This window comes from Anolis sagrei, chromosome 8 (genome assembly GCF_037176765.1).
Source record: "Anolis sagrei isolate rAnoSag1 chromosome 8, rAnoSag1.mat, whole genome shotgun sequence".
Lineage (NCBI taxonomy): Eukaryota > Metazoa > Chordata > Lepidosauria > Squamata > Dactyloidae > Anolis > Anolis sagrei.
The window spans coordinates 4144691-4163379 of NC_090028.1; the positions used below are offsets into that span (position 1 = coordinate 4144691).

The following is an 18689-nucleotide window of genomic DNA, read 5'->3' on the forward strand; positions in this document are numbered from 1 at the left end:
ATTAAATGTTTAATAAAAACTTATGGGGGGAAAAGTGAATGCAGGGGGTACCTGTCCCGTCTCGGTCTTCTCGCTGCACCACTTTCCCAGGTCGATCATGCACTTGTCCTGGAGGGCTGGATCCAGTTTCACGTCCAAGGCGCGCTGGTGCAGGATGCGCTGGACTTCGGCTCTGCATTCCCTGGAGAGCTGCCAAGCGCAAGCAAAAGGCACCGATTTGTTCCAGATGAACAGCCCCAAATGCTAGGATCCCAGAGCCCTGCCTTTCTTCCGGATGCGCTGCTGCCATGGCTATTCTTAGCCTCTTCCCACACTTAGCCCTGCCTGCCAGCCACGTCTTTCCAGATCCTTATCTCCTTTGCCATTTGAGCCGGCAATTAAATCCCACTCCCCAGTGAAAAGCATCGAGTCCAACGATCACAGAATAATAATAGTTGGGAGAGATTGCATGGGTCATCTAGTCCAACCCCCTTCTGCCTTCATGCAGGAAGAGCACCATCAAAGCAACCCTGACAGATGGTCATCCAGCCTCTGTTTAGAGCAGTGTTTCTCAACCTGGGGGTCGGGACCCCTGAGGGGGTCACAAGGGGGTGTCAGAAGGGTCGCCAAAGACCATAAGAAAACACAGTATTTTCTGTTGATCATGGGGATTCCATGTGGGAAGTTTGAGTCAATTCTATCGTTGGTGGAGTTCAGAATGTTCTTTGATTGTAATTAACTATTTTTTTTTGTCGTGTCAGGAGTGACTTGAAAAACTGCAAGTCGCTTCTGGTGTGAGAGAATTGGCCGTCTGCAAGGACGTTGCCCAGGGGACGCCCGGATGATTTGATGTTTTATTATCCTTGTGGGAGGCTTCTCTCATGTCCCCGCATGAGGAGCTGGAGCTGATAGAGGGAGCTCATCCGCCTCTCCCCGGATTCGAACCTGCGACCTGTCGGTCTTCAATCCTGCCAGCACAGGGGTTTAACCCACTGCACCACCGGGGGCTCCTGTAATGAACTATAAATGAACTACAAATCCCAGCAACTACAACTCCCAAATGTCAAGATCCATATTCCCCAGACTCCACCAGTGTTCATATTTGGGCATATTGAGTATTTGTGCCAAGTTTGGTCCAAATCCACCATTGCATGAGTCCACAGTGCTCTCTGGATATAGGTGAACTACAACTCCCAAACTCAAGGTCAATGCCCATCAAACCCTTCCAGTGTTTTCCATTGGTCATGAGAGCCAAGCTTGGTTCAAATCCATCGCTGGTGGAGTTCAGAATGCTCTTCGATTATAAGTGAACTATAAATCCCAGCAACTACAACTCCCAAATGACAAAATCAATCCTTCTCCAACCCCACTAGCATTCACATTTGGGTGTATTGGGTATTTGTGCCCAGTTTGGTCCAGTGAATGAAAATGCATCCTGCATATCAGATATTTACATTATGATTCATAACACTAGCAAAATGATTGTTATGAAGTAGCAACGAAAACAATATTATGGTTGGGGGTCACCACAACATGAGGGACCATATTAAGGGGTCACAGCATTAGGAAGGTTGAGAAACACTGGTTTAGAGCCTCCAAGGAAGGAGCCTTCATTGGGCTCTGAGGCATTCAGTTCCACTGCTGAACAGCTCCCCTTACAGTCAAGAAGCTCTTCCTAATGTTCAGATGAAATCTTGAAGACCCCAAGATCTTTCTGACATGGGCCATTGTTGAGCCAGGAGTCACCCATCCTGTAACTCTGCATTTCGTTCTGCCAGCCCATTGATGTTGGGTAAGTAAGACTCTACTGTATTATTATTATTATTATTATTATTATTATTATTATTATTAGTCATAGAATCATAGAATCAAAGAGTTGGAAGAGACCTCATGGGCCATCCAGTCCAACCCCATTCTGCCAAGAAGAAGGAATATTGCATTCAAATCACCCCTGACAGATGGCCATCCAGCCTCTGCTTAAAAGCTTCCAAAGAAGGAGCCTCCACCACACTCCGGGGCAGAGAGTTCCACTGCTGAACGGCTCTCACAGTCAGGAAGTTCTTCCTCATGTTCAGATGGAATCTCCTCTCTTGTAGTTTGAAGCCATTGTTCCATTGCGTCCTAGTCTCCAAGGAAGCAGAAAACAAGCTTGCTCCCTCCTCCCTGTGGCTTCCTCTCACATATTTATAGATGGCTATCATGTCTCCTCTCAGCCTTCTCTTCTTCAGGCTAAACATGCCCAGCTCCTTAAGCCGCTCCTCATAGGGCTTGTTCTCCAGACCCTTGATCATTTGAGTCGCCCTCCTCTGGACACATTCCAGCTTGTCAATATCTCTCTTGAACTGTGTTGCCCAGAATTGGACACAATATTCCAGATGTGGTCTAACCAAAGCGGAATAGAGCATGGGGAGCATTACTTCCTTAGATCTAGACACTATGCTCCTCTTGATGCAGGCCAAAATCCCATTGGCTTTTTTGCCGCCACATCACATTGTTGGCTCATGTTTAACTTGTTGTCCACGAGGACTCCAAGATCTTTTTCACGCATACTGCTCTCGAGGGAGGCATCCCCCATTTTGTATCTTTGCAAAATGCCTAAGTGGAGTATCTTGCATTTGTTCCTATTGAACTTCATTGTGTTAGTTTTGGCCCATCATCTCTCTAATCTGTCAAGATCGTTTTGAATCCTGCTCCTGTCCTCTGGAGTATTGGCTCTCCCTCCCAATTTGGAGTCATCTGCCAACTTGATGATCCTAATTTCTAGCCTTAAGTCATTAATAAAGATGTTGAGCAGGGGCGCAGGTGAAGGGGCGCATATGTGCCTACCCTCCGGCCTTGCTCCTCGGTGCGATAGGCGTGCCGATAGAGGCAGGAGAAGACGGCCCCCGGAGGGATCATCTCGCTGGTCTCGTTCCATCCGCGCGTGTGGCATAACCGGGAGGCGTCCCCCTGGCACTTGCGGTACAGGACCGGGTCCAACCTGGGAAAGAAAGCGCTCATTATGGCTCTCTGTGAGTTGACTTTTCACTCTTTGCTTCTCCTTAATGGGGCTACTGCTCCTCCATTTGGCAAAACCAAGGAGATTCCTTGCAGAGCAGGACACTGTAGCTCAGGCATGGGCAAACTTGGGCCCTCCGGGTGTTTTGGACTCCAACTCCCACAATTCCTAACAGCCGGTAGGCTGTTAGGAATTGTGGGAGTTGGAGTCCAAAACACCCGGAGGGCCCAAGTTTGCTGTAGCTCCATTTGTAACAAAAGATCATTTCTATATCACGCAAAAGTACAGTTTAATTTAGAATGTAATTCATGCCCTGAACAAATTGTACTTTACTGATAATTTTGAGGCACACCATGTTAGATATAAGCTGATGAAGTAACAAAGAGACTTTCAATCTGTAAATGGTCCTGTTACACTATTTGTTCCTGGGTTATACATGCCTTTTCCTACTTGGGTCTATCACAAAAATATAGGGCAAAGTTTATCAAACTGCAAAAACTTTCTTTCGCGGGACATTTTGCTCTAGTTTTTCAATGAAACTCTCATCAAATCTGGCTGCTGCTGGGTTGCAAGGACTACGAGTCTGCACAAATAAACACAGAGAGAAACATTTATTATTATTATTACTAGCTGTCCCCTGCCACGAGTTGCTGTGGCCCAGTCTGTGTATATATGTTTTGTGTGTATATATATTTGTGTATATGTGAATATATTTGTGTATATGTATATATATATGTGGTTTTGTGCATGTGTCGTAATGTATTTTTTGTTTTTTGGCTTTTTACATCTCTTCCGCTGTGTTTTTCAATGTTTTATGAGGGATGGTCACTTGTTGGCCTGATGTGTATATTGTGTCCAAATTTGGTGTCAATTCATCCAGTGGTTTTTGAGTTATGTTAATCCCACAAATGAACATTACATTTTTATTTATATAGATTATTATTATTATTATTATTATTATTATTATTAGCCATCCCCTGCCAGGCATCGCTGTGGTCCATCTGTGTATATGTGTTTTGTGTGTGTATATTTGTGTGCATATATTTGTGTATATAGGTGGTTTTGCACATGCGTTGTAATGCATTGCTTGTTTTTTGGCTTTTTAAGTCTCTTCTCATGTGTTTTTCAGTGTTTTTATGAGTGATGGTCACTTGCTGGCCTGATAAGTGTATTGTGTCCAAATTTGGTGCCAAATCATCCAGTGGTTTTTGCGTTATGTTAATCCCACAAACTAACATTGCATTTTTATTTATATAGATTATTATTATTATTATTACTTTACTGACACAAAAACAGAGTATGTTACAGCAAACGAGATCTATATTCTGGATTTTGTATCACAAAATCACAAGTCGAACACTTCCCAAACATCTAGGACTGTGTGATGTATTATTATTATTATTATTATTATTATTATTATTATTATTAGCCATCCCCTGCCATGCATTGCTGTGGTCCAGTCTGTGTATATGTGTTTTGTGTGTGTATATGTGTGGGTATATATTTGCATATATGTGTATATATGTGTGTGTTTGTGTATATATGTGGTTTTGCGCATGCGTTGTAATGCATTGCTTGTTTTTCGGCTTTTTAAGTCTCTTCTCTTGTGTTTTTCAGTATTTTTATGAGTGATGGTCACACGCTGGCCTGATAAGTGTATTGTGTCCAAATTTGGTGCCAATTCATCCTATGGTTTTTGAGTTATGTTAATCCCACAAACTAACATTGCATTTTTATTTATATAGATTATTATTATTATTATTATTATTATTATTATTACTTTACTGACACAAAAACACAGTATGTCACAGCAAACGATATCATAGAATCATAGAATCAAAGAGTTGGAAGAGACCTCCTGGGCCATCCAGTCCAACCCCATTCTGCCAAGAAGCAGGAATATTGCATTCAAATCACCCCTGACAGATGGCCATCCAGCCTCTGTTTAAAAGCTTCCAAAGAAGGAGCCTCCACCACACTCTGGGGCAGAGAGTTCCACTGCTGAACGGCTCTCACAGTCAGGAAGATCCATATACTGGATTTCGTATCACAAAATTACAAGTTGAACACTTCCCAAGCGTCTAGGACTGTGTGATGTAATTTCGAATGATGCGTGCAGATCCAAGTCAGGTGGCCTTTCGCAGTTGACAGATCGTAATTTTGTCAATGTTTATGGATTTGAAATGCCGGTTGAGATCTCTTGGTATGGGCATTCCAAACCAGAGCTGACAGCTGGCACAACAAAGTATTGCATGAGCAGTTCCTTGACAAAATTGAAGGAAAAGTTGACAAGGAGAAGACCTGGTGATGGCTCACGAATGCTACCCTGAAGAAGGAGACAGAAGAAGGCCTGATTCTTGCAGCCCAGAAGCAAGCCATCAGGACAAAGGCCATTAAGGCCAGGATCGAAAAATCAGCTGATCACTCAAAATGAAGACTGTGCAAGGAAGCTGAGGAAACCATGGATCATCTCAGCTGCTGCAGCAAGAAAATCACACAGACGGACTACAAACAGAGGCACAACTCTGTGGCCTAAATGATTCATTGGAAATTATTATTACTATTATTATTATTATTATTATTAGCACTCACTTCCAATCCCGTGAAATAAAGTACTGAAGCTCCAGGAGCCGGTGCTCGCAATCCTCCACCATCTTCTCTGTGTATAAGTGCTCCATAAGGCAAGAAAGGATCCTACAAAAGAGCAATTGACAAGTTATACCAAGAGATGCGAGTTTTGGAAGCCCTTACGGGAAGTAAACAATCTGTAAATAAGAAGACACCACCCTGTAAACCAGGCCTGGACAAACTTCAGCCCTCCGGGTGTTTTGGACTTCAACTCCCACAATTCCTAACAGCCTACCGGCTGTTAGGAATTGTGGGAGTTGAAGTCCAAAACACCTGGAGGGCCGAAGTCTGCCCATGCCTGCTGGAAAGCCACACCAAAGCCTGTTGGGAGCTCAGCCTGTGATTGTGTTTCAGGATCAGGGTGCTTTAGATGTGGGGAGTGATGTCAACGAGTTTCAAGATGGCAATGGTTTGGTCAGTGAGACTGATGCAGAGAATGACCTGGAGACCTCTGTTCAAAGTGTAGTTTCCCATGAGAATGTCCCTGAAGGGTGTGGGGATGATGGTGCTCTCCCTGAATTGCTACCAGAGAGGATTTGGGGCTTGAAAACAACTCGGCACCTGCAGAAGTTAATGAGCAAATAGATAGGTGGCAGGAGATTAGTCAAAACAGACAAGCCGAACAGTGCCTTCGGCGTTCTGCCCAGGCTCCGACAGAAAAAGATAAGGGAGTTTTCATACTGTATTCCTTCCAGCCTCCCTCCCTCTCTTGCTCTCTCTCTCTCTGCTTGAAGACAAACAGGACAGGAATAAAAACCGCACAAATCAACTAACCCATAGCTCCTCAAAGAGGACAAGAGCAAAGTGGATAGCAATCTCCCAAAGCAGATAACAGCACGAGGCCCGGAGGCTGCTCCCTTGAAGCACTCCCATATTAGTGCTCACTCTTAACGCTAAATACTGCTCTTATGTCAAAGCAAGCCCCAGGCTAAGCAACTGCTCTTAACTGAAAGAGCACAAAGTTGTGTCAAGGAAGCACAAAGTAAAGAGGCAGAAGCACCACTGTTTTCATACTTTACTCCTTCCAGCCTCCCTCCCTTTCTTTCACCCTCTCTTTCTGTATAAAAGAAACCAAACAGGCCACGAATTAAAATCATACAGCTGACCCAAAGTTCCTCAAAGTGGACAAGAGCAAAGCGGATAGCAATTTCCCAAAGCAGACAACAGCACGAGGCCCGGAGGCTGCTCCCTTGAAGCACTCTCATATTAGCACTCACTCTTAACTCAAAACACTGCTCTTATGTCAAAGCAAACTTTGGGCTGAGCAACTTCTCTTAACTCAAAGAGCATAAAGTTGTGTCAAGGAAGCACAAGGTCTTCAAGGCTGCTCCCTTGAAGCCCTGCACTCTCATATTAGCGCTCACTCTTAACTCAAAACGATGCTCTTATGTCAAAGCAAACCCCGGGCTGAGCAACTGCTCTTAACTCAAAGAGCACAAAGTTGTGTCAAGGAAGCACAAAGTGAAGCGGCAGAAGCACCACTGTTTTCATACTTTACTCCTTCCGGCCTCCCTCCCTTTTCTTTCCCCTTCTCCTTCCATATAAAAGAAACCAAACAGGCCACGAATTAAAATCATACAACTGACCCAAAGTTCCTCAAAGCGGCAAGAGAAAAGTGGATATCAATTTCCCAAAGCGAACAAGAGCACAAGGCCCAGAGGCTGCTCCCTGGACTCTCAAATTAGTGCTCATTCTTAACTCAAAACACTGCTCTTATATCAAAGCAAACCTGGGATGAGCAACTGCTCTTAACTCAAAGAGCATAAAGTCGTGTCAAGGAAGCACAAGGGCTTCAAGGCAGCAGCCCTGCACTCTCATATTAGTGCTAGCTATTAACTCAAAACACTGCTCTTATGTCAAAGCAAACCCCGGGCTGAGCAACTGCTCTTAATTCAAAGAGCACAAAGTTGTGTCAAGGAAGCACCAAGTGAAGAGGCAGAAGCACTATTGTTTTCATACTTTACTCCTTCCAGTCTCCCTCCCTTTCTTTCTCCCTCTCCTTCTGTATAAAAGAAACCAAACAGGCCACGAGGCCTGGAGGCTGCTCTCTTGAAGCCCTCTCATATTAGTGCTTGCTCTTAATGCAAAACACTGCTCTTATGTCAAAGCAAACTCCGGGCTGAGCAACTTCTCTTAACTCAAAGAGCATAAAGTTGTGTCAAGGAAGCACAACTTTACTCCTTTCCTGCCTCCATCCCTTTTCTTTCCCCCTCTCTTTCCGTATAAAAGAAACCAAAAAGGCAACGAATTAAAATCATACAACTGACCCAAAGTTCCTCAAAGCGAATAAGAGCAATGCGGATAGCAATTTCCCAAAGCGAACAAGAGTACAAGGCCCTGAGACTGCTCCCTTGAAGCCCTAAAGCCCTGGACTCTCATATTAGTGCTTGCTCTTCACTCAAAACAATGCTCTTATGTCAAGCAAATCCTGGGCCAAGCATCTGTTCTTAACTCAAAACATTCTTAAGTTGGGACACTCTTAAGTCAAGGTTCTACTGTATATAGGAACTAGCATGCTTTGGAGATATCTCAAAACAATGTTCTTATGTCAAGCAAACCCTGGGCCAAGCATGTTCTTAACTCAAAACATTCTTAAGTTGGGACACTCTTAAGTCGAGGTTCTACTGTATATAGGAACTAGCATGCTTTGGAGATATCTCAAAACCATGCTCTTATGTTAAGCAAACCCTGGGCCAAGCATGTTCTTAACTCAAAACATTATTAAGTTGGGACACTCTTAAGTCGAGGTTCTACTGTATATAGGAACTAGCATGCTTTGGCGATATCTCAAAACAATGCTCTTATGTCAAGCAAACCCTGGGCCAAGCATCTGTTCTTAACTCAAAACATTCTTAAGTTGGGACACTCTTAAGTCGAGGTTCTACTGTATATAGGAACTAGCATGCTTTGGAGATATCTCAAAACAATGCTCTTATGTCAAGCAAACCCTGGGCCAAGCATCTGTTCTTAACTCAAAACATTCTTAAGTTGGGACACTCTTAAGTCGAGGTTCTACTGTATATAGGAACTAGCATGCTTTGGAGATATCTCAAAACCATGCTCTTATGTTAAGCAAACCCTGGGCCAAGCATCTGTTCTTAACTCAAAACATTATTAAATTGGGACACTCTTAAGTCGAGGTTCTACTGTATATAGGAACTAGCATGCTTTGGAGATATCTCAAAACAATGCTCTTATGTCAAGCAAACCCTGGGCCAAGCATCTGTTCTTAACTCAAAACATTCTTAAGTTGGGACACTCTTAAGTCGAGGTTCTACTGTATATAGGAACTAGCATGCTTTGGAGATATCTCAAAACAATGCTCTTATGTCAAGCAAACCCTGGGCCAAGCATCTGTTCTTAACTCAAAACATTCTTAAGTTGGGACACTCTTAAGTCAAGGTTCTACTGTATATAGGAACTAGCATGAATTGGAGATATCACAAGATGGCAAGGCGCATTATAGGGAGAAGTGGAGGACCACGTTACAGGTGGATTGACTCCATCAAGCTTGCAAGACCAGAGCAGAACCATTACAGGGTCACTCGGAGGTCTCTCATGGTGCAGAACGAGAATGAACGTAAGCAAGTGAAGTGAAACCAAAGCAAGGAGGCTTCAAAGCGGCCTCCGTCACCTACATGGGGTCTCCGGCGCGGATGTGCTTGCAGGCCGTCTGTATCACGGATTCACAGGCTTCGTTCAAAGCTCTGTCGATGCGGTAATCGGCACCCGGGTCTGCCTCTTGGATAAGCGTTTGAAGCTGGAGAAGGGAAGGAGGGAGGAAAGGAAGAGTTGAAACAGCCATGACCGAGCAGAATGATACAGCGAGTGGCATCAGCGTCTACCCTCCAGTTAAGTTTCAGGGACTGCTTCTGTAGGTGTAAAAAAATACTTTCGCATGGATATTAACTGCTCTTGCAAGTTGAAAGGGCAAAAAAACATTTGCCGAGGAAAAGCCGCCCACGAGCAACTTATTTATCTTTCAGGCCCGAAGCCAAGTAATGGCAACCAGCTGAAATATGCCAAAGGGAGGAGCAATCCCCAGTCCCCGTGAATCAGCTGCAACAGGGTTTCTGTAATGCTGCCACTTCCTTTTGCCTCTGGAAGCAGCAGAGACGATACGTGCCAGGCCTGATGGTCAGATCTAGTCGTTTTGCAGGCCTGGAGGATTCCACCATTATTTATTTACTAGCCGCCCCCTGCCACACGTTGCTGTAGCCCAGTCTGTGCATATGTGTTTTTTGTGTGTATGTGTATATAAAATAATAATAATAACAACAACAATAATTGTCGAAGGCTTTCATGGCTGGAATCACTAGGTTCTTGTAGGTTTTTTCGGGCTATAGAGCCATGTTCTAGAGGCATTCTCTCCTGACGTTTCGCCTGCATCTAAGTCGAGGTTCTGACTTGGCCACGGTAGTCCACGCTCTGGTTACATCCCGTCTAGACTACTGCAACGCTCTCTACGTGGGGTTGCCTTTGAAGACAGCTCGGAAGCTCCAACTAGTCCAACGCTCGGCAGCCATGATTTTAACAGGAGCGGAGCGCAGGGAGCATACAACCCCCCTGTTGCGCCAACTCCACTGGCTACCGATCTGCTACCGGGCTGAATTCAAAGTGCTGGCGTTGGCCTTTAAAGCCCTAAACGGTTCCGGCCCAAGCTACCTATCTGACCGCATCTCTGCCTATGAACCCACCGGGACTTTGAGATCTTCCGGGGAGGCCCTGCTCTCGATCCCGCCTGCTTCTCAAGCTCGGCTGGCGGGGACGAGAGATAGGGCCTTCTCGGTGGTGGCTCCTCGCCTGTGGAACGCCCTTCCTGCGGACATTAGACTAGCACCATCTCTAATGGTATTCCGCAAAAAGGTGAAGACCTGGATATTTGTGCAGGCGTTTGAGTAATTTAGTGCAATCTGGTAATGGAACATAGGAATGGAACAATGGACGACGAACCTGGACTACGCTTGGATGATGAGAAGATTGGAGACAGTTGTTTTTTGTAATAATTGTGCATTGTAATTGCTTATCGGTAATTTATGGATAATGTGTTAAGTCAATTGTTATATGTTGTATGGAACCACTGCTGTTTCTACTGTTTTTACTGTTTGTGAACCACTGTGAGTCGCCTTCGGGCTTGAGATACAGCCGTATAGAAGCAAAGTAAATAAATAAATAAATAGTGAGGTCTGTTGGAAATAGAAAAATGGGCTTATATATCTGTGGAATGGCTGGGGTGGGGCAAAGAGCTCTTCTCTGCTAAAGCTAGGTGTGAATGTTTCAACTGATCACCTTCATTAGCATTTGAAGGCCTGACTGAGCCTGGGAAAATGTTGTGTTGAGAGGTGTTAAGATGTGCCTGGTTGAAACATTCACACCTAGCTCCAGCAGAGAAGAGCTCTTTGCCCCACCCCAGCCATTCCACAGATATATAAGCCCATTTTCCTACTTCCAACAGACCTCACTACCTCTGAGGATGCTTGCCATAGATGCAGGCGAAACGTCAGGAGAAATGCCTCTAGAACATGGCTCTATAGCCCGAAAAAACCCACAAGAACCTAACAACAATAATAATTAAACTTTATTTATACCCCGCTACCATCTCCCCAAGGGACTCGGTGTGGCTTATATATATTTGTGTATATGTGTACTTATGTAGTTATGCGCATACGTTGTGGTATAATGTATTTTTGTTTTATTTTATTATTATTTTTGGCTTTTAAAGTCTCTTCCACCATGTTTTTCAGTGTTTTTATGAGTGATGGTCACTAGTTTCCTAAAGGTCAGGAGGGAGGGAGCAGTTCTAATTTCATTTGGGAGGGAAACTGGCCTGGCCCAGTTTTTATAGTGACTTGTTGTCTCAATGTATTGTTATTGCTGTTGTTTACTCTGCTTAACTGTTTTTAATTTGCTCTAGGTATTGTATTGTTGTATTGTGTTTTGAGGCCTTGGCCTGTGTAAGCCGCATCGAGTCCTTCGGGAGATGCTAGCGGGGTACAAATAAAGTAATAATAATAATAATAATAATAATAATAATAATAATAATAATTCCATAGCCGAGTAGCCACCACAGAAAAGGCCCTGTCTCTCGTTCCCACCAGACACATCTGCGAAGGTGGCGGGACCGTGAGCAGGGCCTCTCCAGACGATCTTAACACTCTTGATGGTTCATAGGGGAGAATACGTTTGGACAGGTAAACCAGGCCGGAACCGTATAGGGCAAGGGTCCTCAAACTTTTTAAACAGAGGGCCAAGTCACTGTCCCTCAAACTCTTGGAGGGCCGGATTATAATTTGAAAAAAGCATGAATGAATTCCTATGCACACTGCCCATATCTTATTTGTAGTGCACAAAACACTTAAAAACAATACAATAATTAAAATGAAGAACAATTTCAACAAATATAAACTTAGTAGTATTTCAGTGGGAAGTGTGGCCCTGCTTTTGGCTGATGAGATAAAATAGTTGTTGTTGTTGTTGTTGTGTGCTTTCAAGTCATTTGAGACTTAGGTTGACCCTGAGCGAGGGCCGGGTAAATGACTTTGGAGGGCCGTATTCAGCCCTCAGGCCTTAGTTTGAGGACCCCTGGTATAGGGTTTTGTAGGTTAAAACCAGCACTTTGAATTGTGCTTGGAAGCTTATTGGCAGCCAGTGGAGCTGGCACAACAAGGGAGTTGTACGCTCCCTGTACCCGCTCCCATTAGTAGCCTAGCTGCCAAGCGTTGGACTAATTGCAGTTTCTGGGTAGTCTTCAAAGGAAACCCCACGTAGAGAGCGTTGCAGTAGTCTATATGGGATGTAACCAGAGCGTGGACCACCATTGTCTCTCAAGGACCAAAATAGAGATACAGAACTAGTGCACCTCCCCTCCTCAATAGGACTGAAAGCATGGAAAGAGAACCAGCGAAAAGATACCCTTTGGGTCTCCATCAAGCCAAGCCTTAAAAACCCAGCATGGTTTTCATGTAGGTGAGTGGCATCTCATCATTTAGAGTGACTCTGGAGTTCAGGAGTCTTAGAGCAAACCAATAAGTAAGGATAACTACTGTATATACTCGAGTAAAAGCCTAATTTTCAGCCCTTTTTTAAGGTTCAAAAAGTCCCCCTCGGCTTCTACTCGAGTTAAGGTGATTTATTTTTACTCGGTTATTCTTATTTGAAACACAACAAGATGAGTCCACAACAGACACTCTGCTGGCTGTTGCATTGGATCACACGTCGGACCCTTCCCAAGTGTCTAGGACTGTGTGATGTATTCGCGAATAATGCGTGCAGATCCCAGTAAGGTGGCCTTCTGCAGCTGGCAGAAGGCCAAGGTCTTGAGGCACTGCACCCAGTGTGCTAATCAACACTGGGACCACATTGACTGGCTTGTGCCAGAGTCTTTGCAGTTCGATCTTTAAATCCTCATATTGTGTCAGCTTTTCCAGTTGTTTCTCTGCAATCCTGCTGTCGCCATGGGATCACCCCTGGGTCCACCTTTACTGGCTTGTGCCAGAGTCTTGTCTTTGTGGCACCTGATAGGGGGCTATTATTATTATTATTAGTAGTAGTAGTAGTAGTAGTAGTAGTATTACATTTATTATTTTACTATATTATTATTTTATTCTATTATTATTATTATTACATTTATCATTTTACTCTATTATTATTACATTTATTATTTTACTTTATTATTGTTATTATTACATTTATTATTTTACTCTATTTATTATTACCATTACATTTATTATTTTATAATAATAATAAAACATAATAAAACTTTATTTATATACTGCTCTATCTCTCCTAGGGGACTCAGGGCAGTTTCCAAATTGTAAAACACAAAACATACAAAGTAAACCAAACATAGGCATAGAATCATAGAATCATAGAATCAAAGAGTTGGAAGAGACCTCATGGGCCTCATTCTGCCATGAAGCAGAAGCAGAAATATTGCATTCAAATCACCCCCGACAGATAGCCATCCAGCCTCTGTTTAAAAGCTTCCAAAGAAGGAGCCTCCACCACACTCCGGGGCAGAGAGTTCCACTGCTGAACGGCTCTCACAGTCAGGAAGTTTTTCCTCATGTTCAGATGGAATCTCCTCTCTTGTAGTTTGAAGCCATTGTTTCGTGTCCTAGTCTCCAGGGAAGCAGGAAACTAGCTTGCTCCCTCCTCCCTGTGGCTTCCTCTCACATATTTATACATGGCGATCGTATCTCCTCTCAGCCTTCTCTTCTTCAGGCTAAACATACCCAGCTCCTTAATCCGCTCCTCATAGGGCTTGTTCTCCAGACCCTTGATCATTTTAGTCGCCCTCCTCTGGACACATTCCAGCTTGTCAATATCCCTCTTGAATTGTGGTGCCCAGAATTGGACACAATATTCCAGGTATGGTCTAACCAAAGCAGAATAGAGGGGTAGCATTATTTCCCTAGATCTAGACACTATGCTCCTATTAAGGCAGGCCAAAATCCCATTGGCTTTTTTTGCCGCCATAAAATTATCAACATAACACATATACATTAAAACCACTCCCACCTTATTCTTCCGTGTTTAGCAGCTGAGGGGGGAAAGGAAAGGGCCTGAGGCTGTTAGGAATGGTGGGAGTTGAAGTCCAAAATACCTGGAGGGCCAAAGTTTGCCCATGCCTGTAATAGGCTTACAGCTCTGGAGATTTCCTATCAATGCAGGTAAATCTTCAAGAAGTGCAGCAAGAGGGATCCTGGCCCAGACACAAAACCTTTGCAAGCTCAGTGGCAATGGAGGCTGCAATTGGCATGAAAAGACCCCCACCCACCCCACTCCGGCCTTACCGACTGCTGGCAGTTGACTCCCAGGCTGCCCTTCTCTCCCCGCACGACTTTCATGAGGCAGTGGAGGGTGCGGCCCTTGCGGTGCAGCCCCGAGCAATGGTGCTCGATCTCGGTGCGGCAGCCGAGGATGATCTCCGGGCTGAGCGAGAAGTCCTCCATCAACATGCGCCGGTAGTCCAGCATTTCTCCCTGGCATTCGCTGCTCACCTGCCGACCTGAGGAGAGTCATGGAGAGACACCAGGTTGTAAGAGAGGGCTGCCAACACATTTGTATTGTTTTCCTGTAGCTTTAGGGAAGTAACAACGACAGTTAAAAGTCTTAGCTAACAAAAGGATGAGGTTTCCTGATTCCAGAAAGTGGCCCAAGTGAGAATATCTCTAACTCCCATTCTCTGATCCTGATAAGAGGCACAACCAATGGGATGGCGTGTTAGATAAAGATGGCAAAGCATTTCAAATAATAAAATTTATTTATTTATTTATTTATTTAATTTTAATTTTAATTTAATTTAGAGAGAGAGAGAGAGAGAGAGAGAGAGAGAGAGAGAGAGATAGTGAAATAGTGTCAGGAGCAAACCAAACAGTTGTATTGCATTTTTTAACAAACAAACAAACAAAACATAAAGTTTGCAAGCTTGGTAGTTGATTAAATGTCCTTTGACCAGTATCTGGCCACTTGGAGTGCCTCTGGTGTTGCCGCAAGAAGGTCCTCCCTTGTGCATGTGGCAGGGCTCAGGGTGCATTGCAGCAGGTGGTCAGTGGTTTGCTCTTCTCCACACTCGCAGGCCGAGGATTCCACTTTGTGGCCCCATTTCTTAAGATTGGCTCTACATCTCGTGGTACCAGAGCACAGTCTGTTCAGCACCTTCCAAGTCGCCCAGTCTTCTGTGAGTCTCTCATTTGGTATCAGCCATTGTTTGAGGCTCTGGGTTTGAGCCTGCCACTTTTGGACTCTCGCTTGCTGAGGTGTTCCAGCAAGTGTCTCTGTAGATCTAAGAAAGCTATGTCTTGATTTAAGTCGTTGACGTGCTGGCTGATACTCAAACAAGGGATGAGCTGGAGATGTCTCTGCCTTGGTCCTTTCACTATTGGCTGCTACTTCCCGGCAGATGTCAGGTGGTGCAACACCGGCTAAACAGTGTAATTTCTCCAGTGATGTAGGGCGCAGACACCCCGTGATAATGCAGCATGGCTCATGAAGAGCCACATCCACTGTTTTAGTGTGATGAGATGTGTTCCACACTGGGCATGCATACTCAGCAGAAGAGTAGCATAGAGCAAGGGCAGATGTCTTCACTGTGTCTGGTTGTGATCCCCAGGTTGTGCCAGTCAGCTTTCGTATGATGTTATTTTATTTTATCATGATATTGCCTTATGTTTTTTGTTACTGTATTGTAATGCATTTCTGGGCTTGGCCTCATGTAAGCCGCCCCAAGTCCCCTTTGGGGAGATGGTGGCGGGGTATAAATAAAGTTTATTATTAATACTAGCTGTACCCACCATGCATTGCTGTGGCCAACCTTCCCTCTTTCTCTCCTTCTTTCCCTCCTTCATTCACTCCCTCTTTCCTTCCTTCTTTCCTGTCTTTCCTTCTCTTCTTCCTTCCTTCTCTATCTCTCCTTCCTTCCCCTTTTTCTTTCTCTTCTGCTCTCTCTCTTTTCTTCCTTCTCTCTTTCCTTCTTTCCTTCCTTCCCTCTTTCTCTACATCTTCCCCCTTCCTTCGCTCCCTCTTTCCTTCCTTCTTTCCCTTTTTCTTTCCTTCTCTCCATTCCTTCTCTAACTTTCCTTCCTTCCCCCTTTTTCTTTCCCTCCTTTTTCTCTCCTTTCTTCCTTCTCTACCTCTACCTCTTTCCTTCCTTCTCTCTTTGCTTGCATGCTTCCTTCTCCCTTTCCTTCTTTCTTTCCCTCCCTCCCTCCCTCTTTCTTTTCTTTCTTTCTTTCTCCTGTTCCCTCCCTCTTTCTTTCCTTTTTTCTGTACTGTCATTTACCTTTTCGTCATTTAGCTTTTTGGGGCTTTTTCAGTCCCTTCTGCTGTGTTTTTCAGTGTTTTAATGAGTGAAGGGCATACATTGGGTTGTTAGGTGTCTTGTGTCCAAATTTGGTGTCAATTCCCCCAGTAGTTTTTGAGTTCTGTCCACAAAAGAACATTACATTTTTATTTATATAGATTATTGTTGTTGTTGTTGTTTCTTATTATTTATTATTGTTATTTATTTACGACATTAATATGCTGCCCTTCTCATCCCGAAGGGGACTCAGAGTGGCTTATAAGATATATATATACATACAATATATTATATTATTAGCATAGTACAATATCAGTATTAAATATTACTATATTGTACTCTCTACTTCTGCTTCATTGACTATTCTAAAGCCTTTGACTGTGTGGATCATAATAAATTGTGGCAAGTTCTTAGTGAGATGGGCATCCCAAGCCACCTTGTCTCTCTCCTGAGGAATCTGTACAAGGACCAAGTAGCAACAGTCAGAACTGACCACGGAACAACAGACTGGTTCAAGATTGGGAAAGGCGTACGGCAAGGCTGCATCCTCTCACCCAACCTTTTTAACTTGTATGCAGAACACATCATGCGATGTGCGGGGCTGGATGAATGCAAAGCTGGGGTGAAAATTGCTGGAAGAAACATTAACAACCTCAGATATGCAGATGACACCACTCTGATGGCCGAAAGCGAGGAGGAGCTGAGGAGCCTTCTAATCAAGGTGAAAGAAGAAAGCGCAAAAGCCGGGTTGCAGCTAAACGTCAAAAAAACCAAGATTATGGCAACAAGAATGATTGACAACTGGAAAATAGAGGGAGAAACCGTGGAGGCCGTGACAGACTTTGTATTTCTAGGTGCAAAGATTACTGCAGATGCAGACTGTGGCCAGGAAATCAGGAGACGCTTCCTTCTTGGGAGGAGAGCAATGTCCAGTCTCGATAAAATAGTAAAGAGTAGAGACATCAGACTGGCAACAAAGATCCATTGCCTAGTCCAAGCCATGGTCTTCCCTGTAGTCACCTACGGATGTGAGAGCTGGACCTTAGGGAAGGCTGAGAGAAGGAAGAGAGATGCTTTTGAGCTGTGGTGCTGGAGGAAAGTGCTGAGAGTGCCTTGGACTGCAAGAAGATCCAACCAGTCCATCCTCCAGGAAATAAAGCCCGACTGCTCACTGGAGGGAAAGATACTAGAAACAAAGTTGAAGTACTTTGGCCACATCATGAGGAGACAGAAAAGCCTAGAGAAGACAATTATGCTGGGGAAAGTGGAAGGCAAAAGGAAGAGGGGCCGACCAAGGGCAAGATGGATGGATGGCATCCTTCAAGTGACTGGACTGACCTTGAGGGAGCTGGGGGTGGTAACAGCCGACAGGGAGCTCTGGCGTGGGCTGGTCCATGAGGTCACGAAGAGTCGGAGGCGACTGAACGAATGAACAACAACATATTGTACTCTACCATTTCTAGCACCTACCTTTTGCTTGATATTCAGGCAGTGCTTCAGATAAGCGACCAAAAGCGACTTATTTACATGAAACAATTGGGGAAAGTGTCCTGGAGGAAGGAGCGGAGCCATGTTTATCCTGCAAGTGTTCTTTTCTCTCCTTTTCATCCAATGCAAGCGAGGCACTATGCGTATCCTTTGGAGCCGGTGCTTGAATTTGGAGAGAGCCAAGGGAGCATGATCCAAGTCCTCCATTGTAGCCTCCCTGTATTAGGAGTACTATGGAAGATCTTTCGGAAACTTCGTTTAGTTGCGGGATAGAGCAGCGATGCTGTTTATGGCTGACTTACTTACTTACTTACTTACTTACTTAGGCGATCCCTCGTTGGACGAGTAAGATGGTCTTCCATCATGGGTTTCCTTGTGGGTCCGCATGTGGCTGTGGAGCCCTATTCTTGCTCTGCATCTTCTTCCGCAGTGAGGGCATTGGTTTCCAGGTGGAAGGCGGTCTCGGTCGGGGTTGGCTTGACGTGCCTTCCTCCTGGCACGTTTCTCTCTTTCACCCTCCACTCGTGCCTCCTCGAATTCTGCAGCACTGCTGGTCACAGCTGACCTCCAGCTGGAGCGCTCAAGGGCCAGGGCCTCCCAGTTCTCAGTGTCTATGCCAGAGTTTTTAAGGTTGGCTTTGAGCCCATCTTTAAATCTCTTTTCCTGTCCACCAACATTCCGTTTTCCATTCTTGAGTTCGGAGTAGAGCAACTGCTTTGGGAGACGGTGGTCAGGCATCCGGACAACGTGGCCTGTCCAGCGGAGTTGATGTTGGAGGACCATTGCTTCAATGCT

The 18689-nt window shown here is 44.6% G+C and overlaps 1 protein-coding gene across 1 annotated transcript in view; it reads right to left on the reverse strand.

Annotated features, from left to right (window-relative positions):
- The window catches only part of GLG1 (golgi glycoprotein 1), a 167676-nt gene that overhangs the window by 38887 nt on the left and 110100 nt on the right, over nt 1–18689 (reverse strand). The window contains exons 8-12 of the mRNA XM_060788388.2: nt 14401–14615; nt 9244–9365; nt 5570–5671; nt 2806–2959; nt 52–189 (exon numbers count right to left, since the gene is read on the reverse strand). Of these exons, the coding sequence (XP_060644371.2) occupies nt 52–189; nt 2806–2959; nt 5570–5671; nt 9244–9365; nt 14401–14615 (731 nt within the window). The remainder of the gene's footprint in view (nt 1–51; nt 190–2805; nt 2960–5569; nt 5672–9243; nt 9366–14400; nt 14616–18689) is intronic.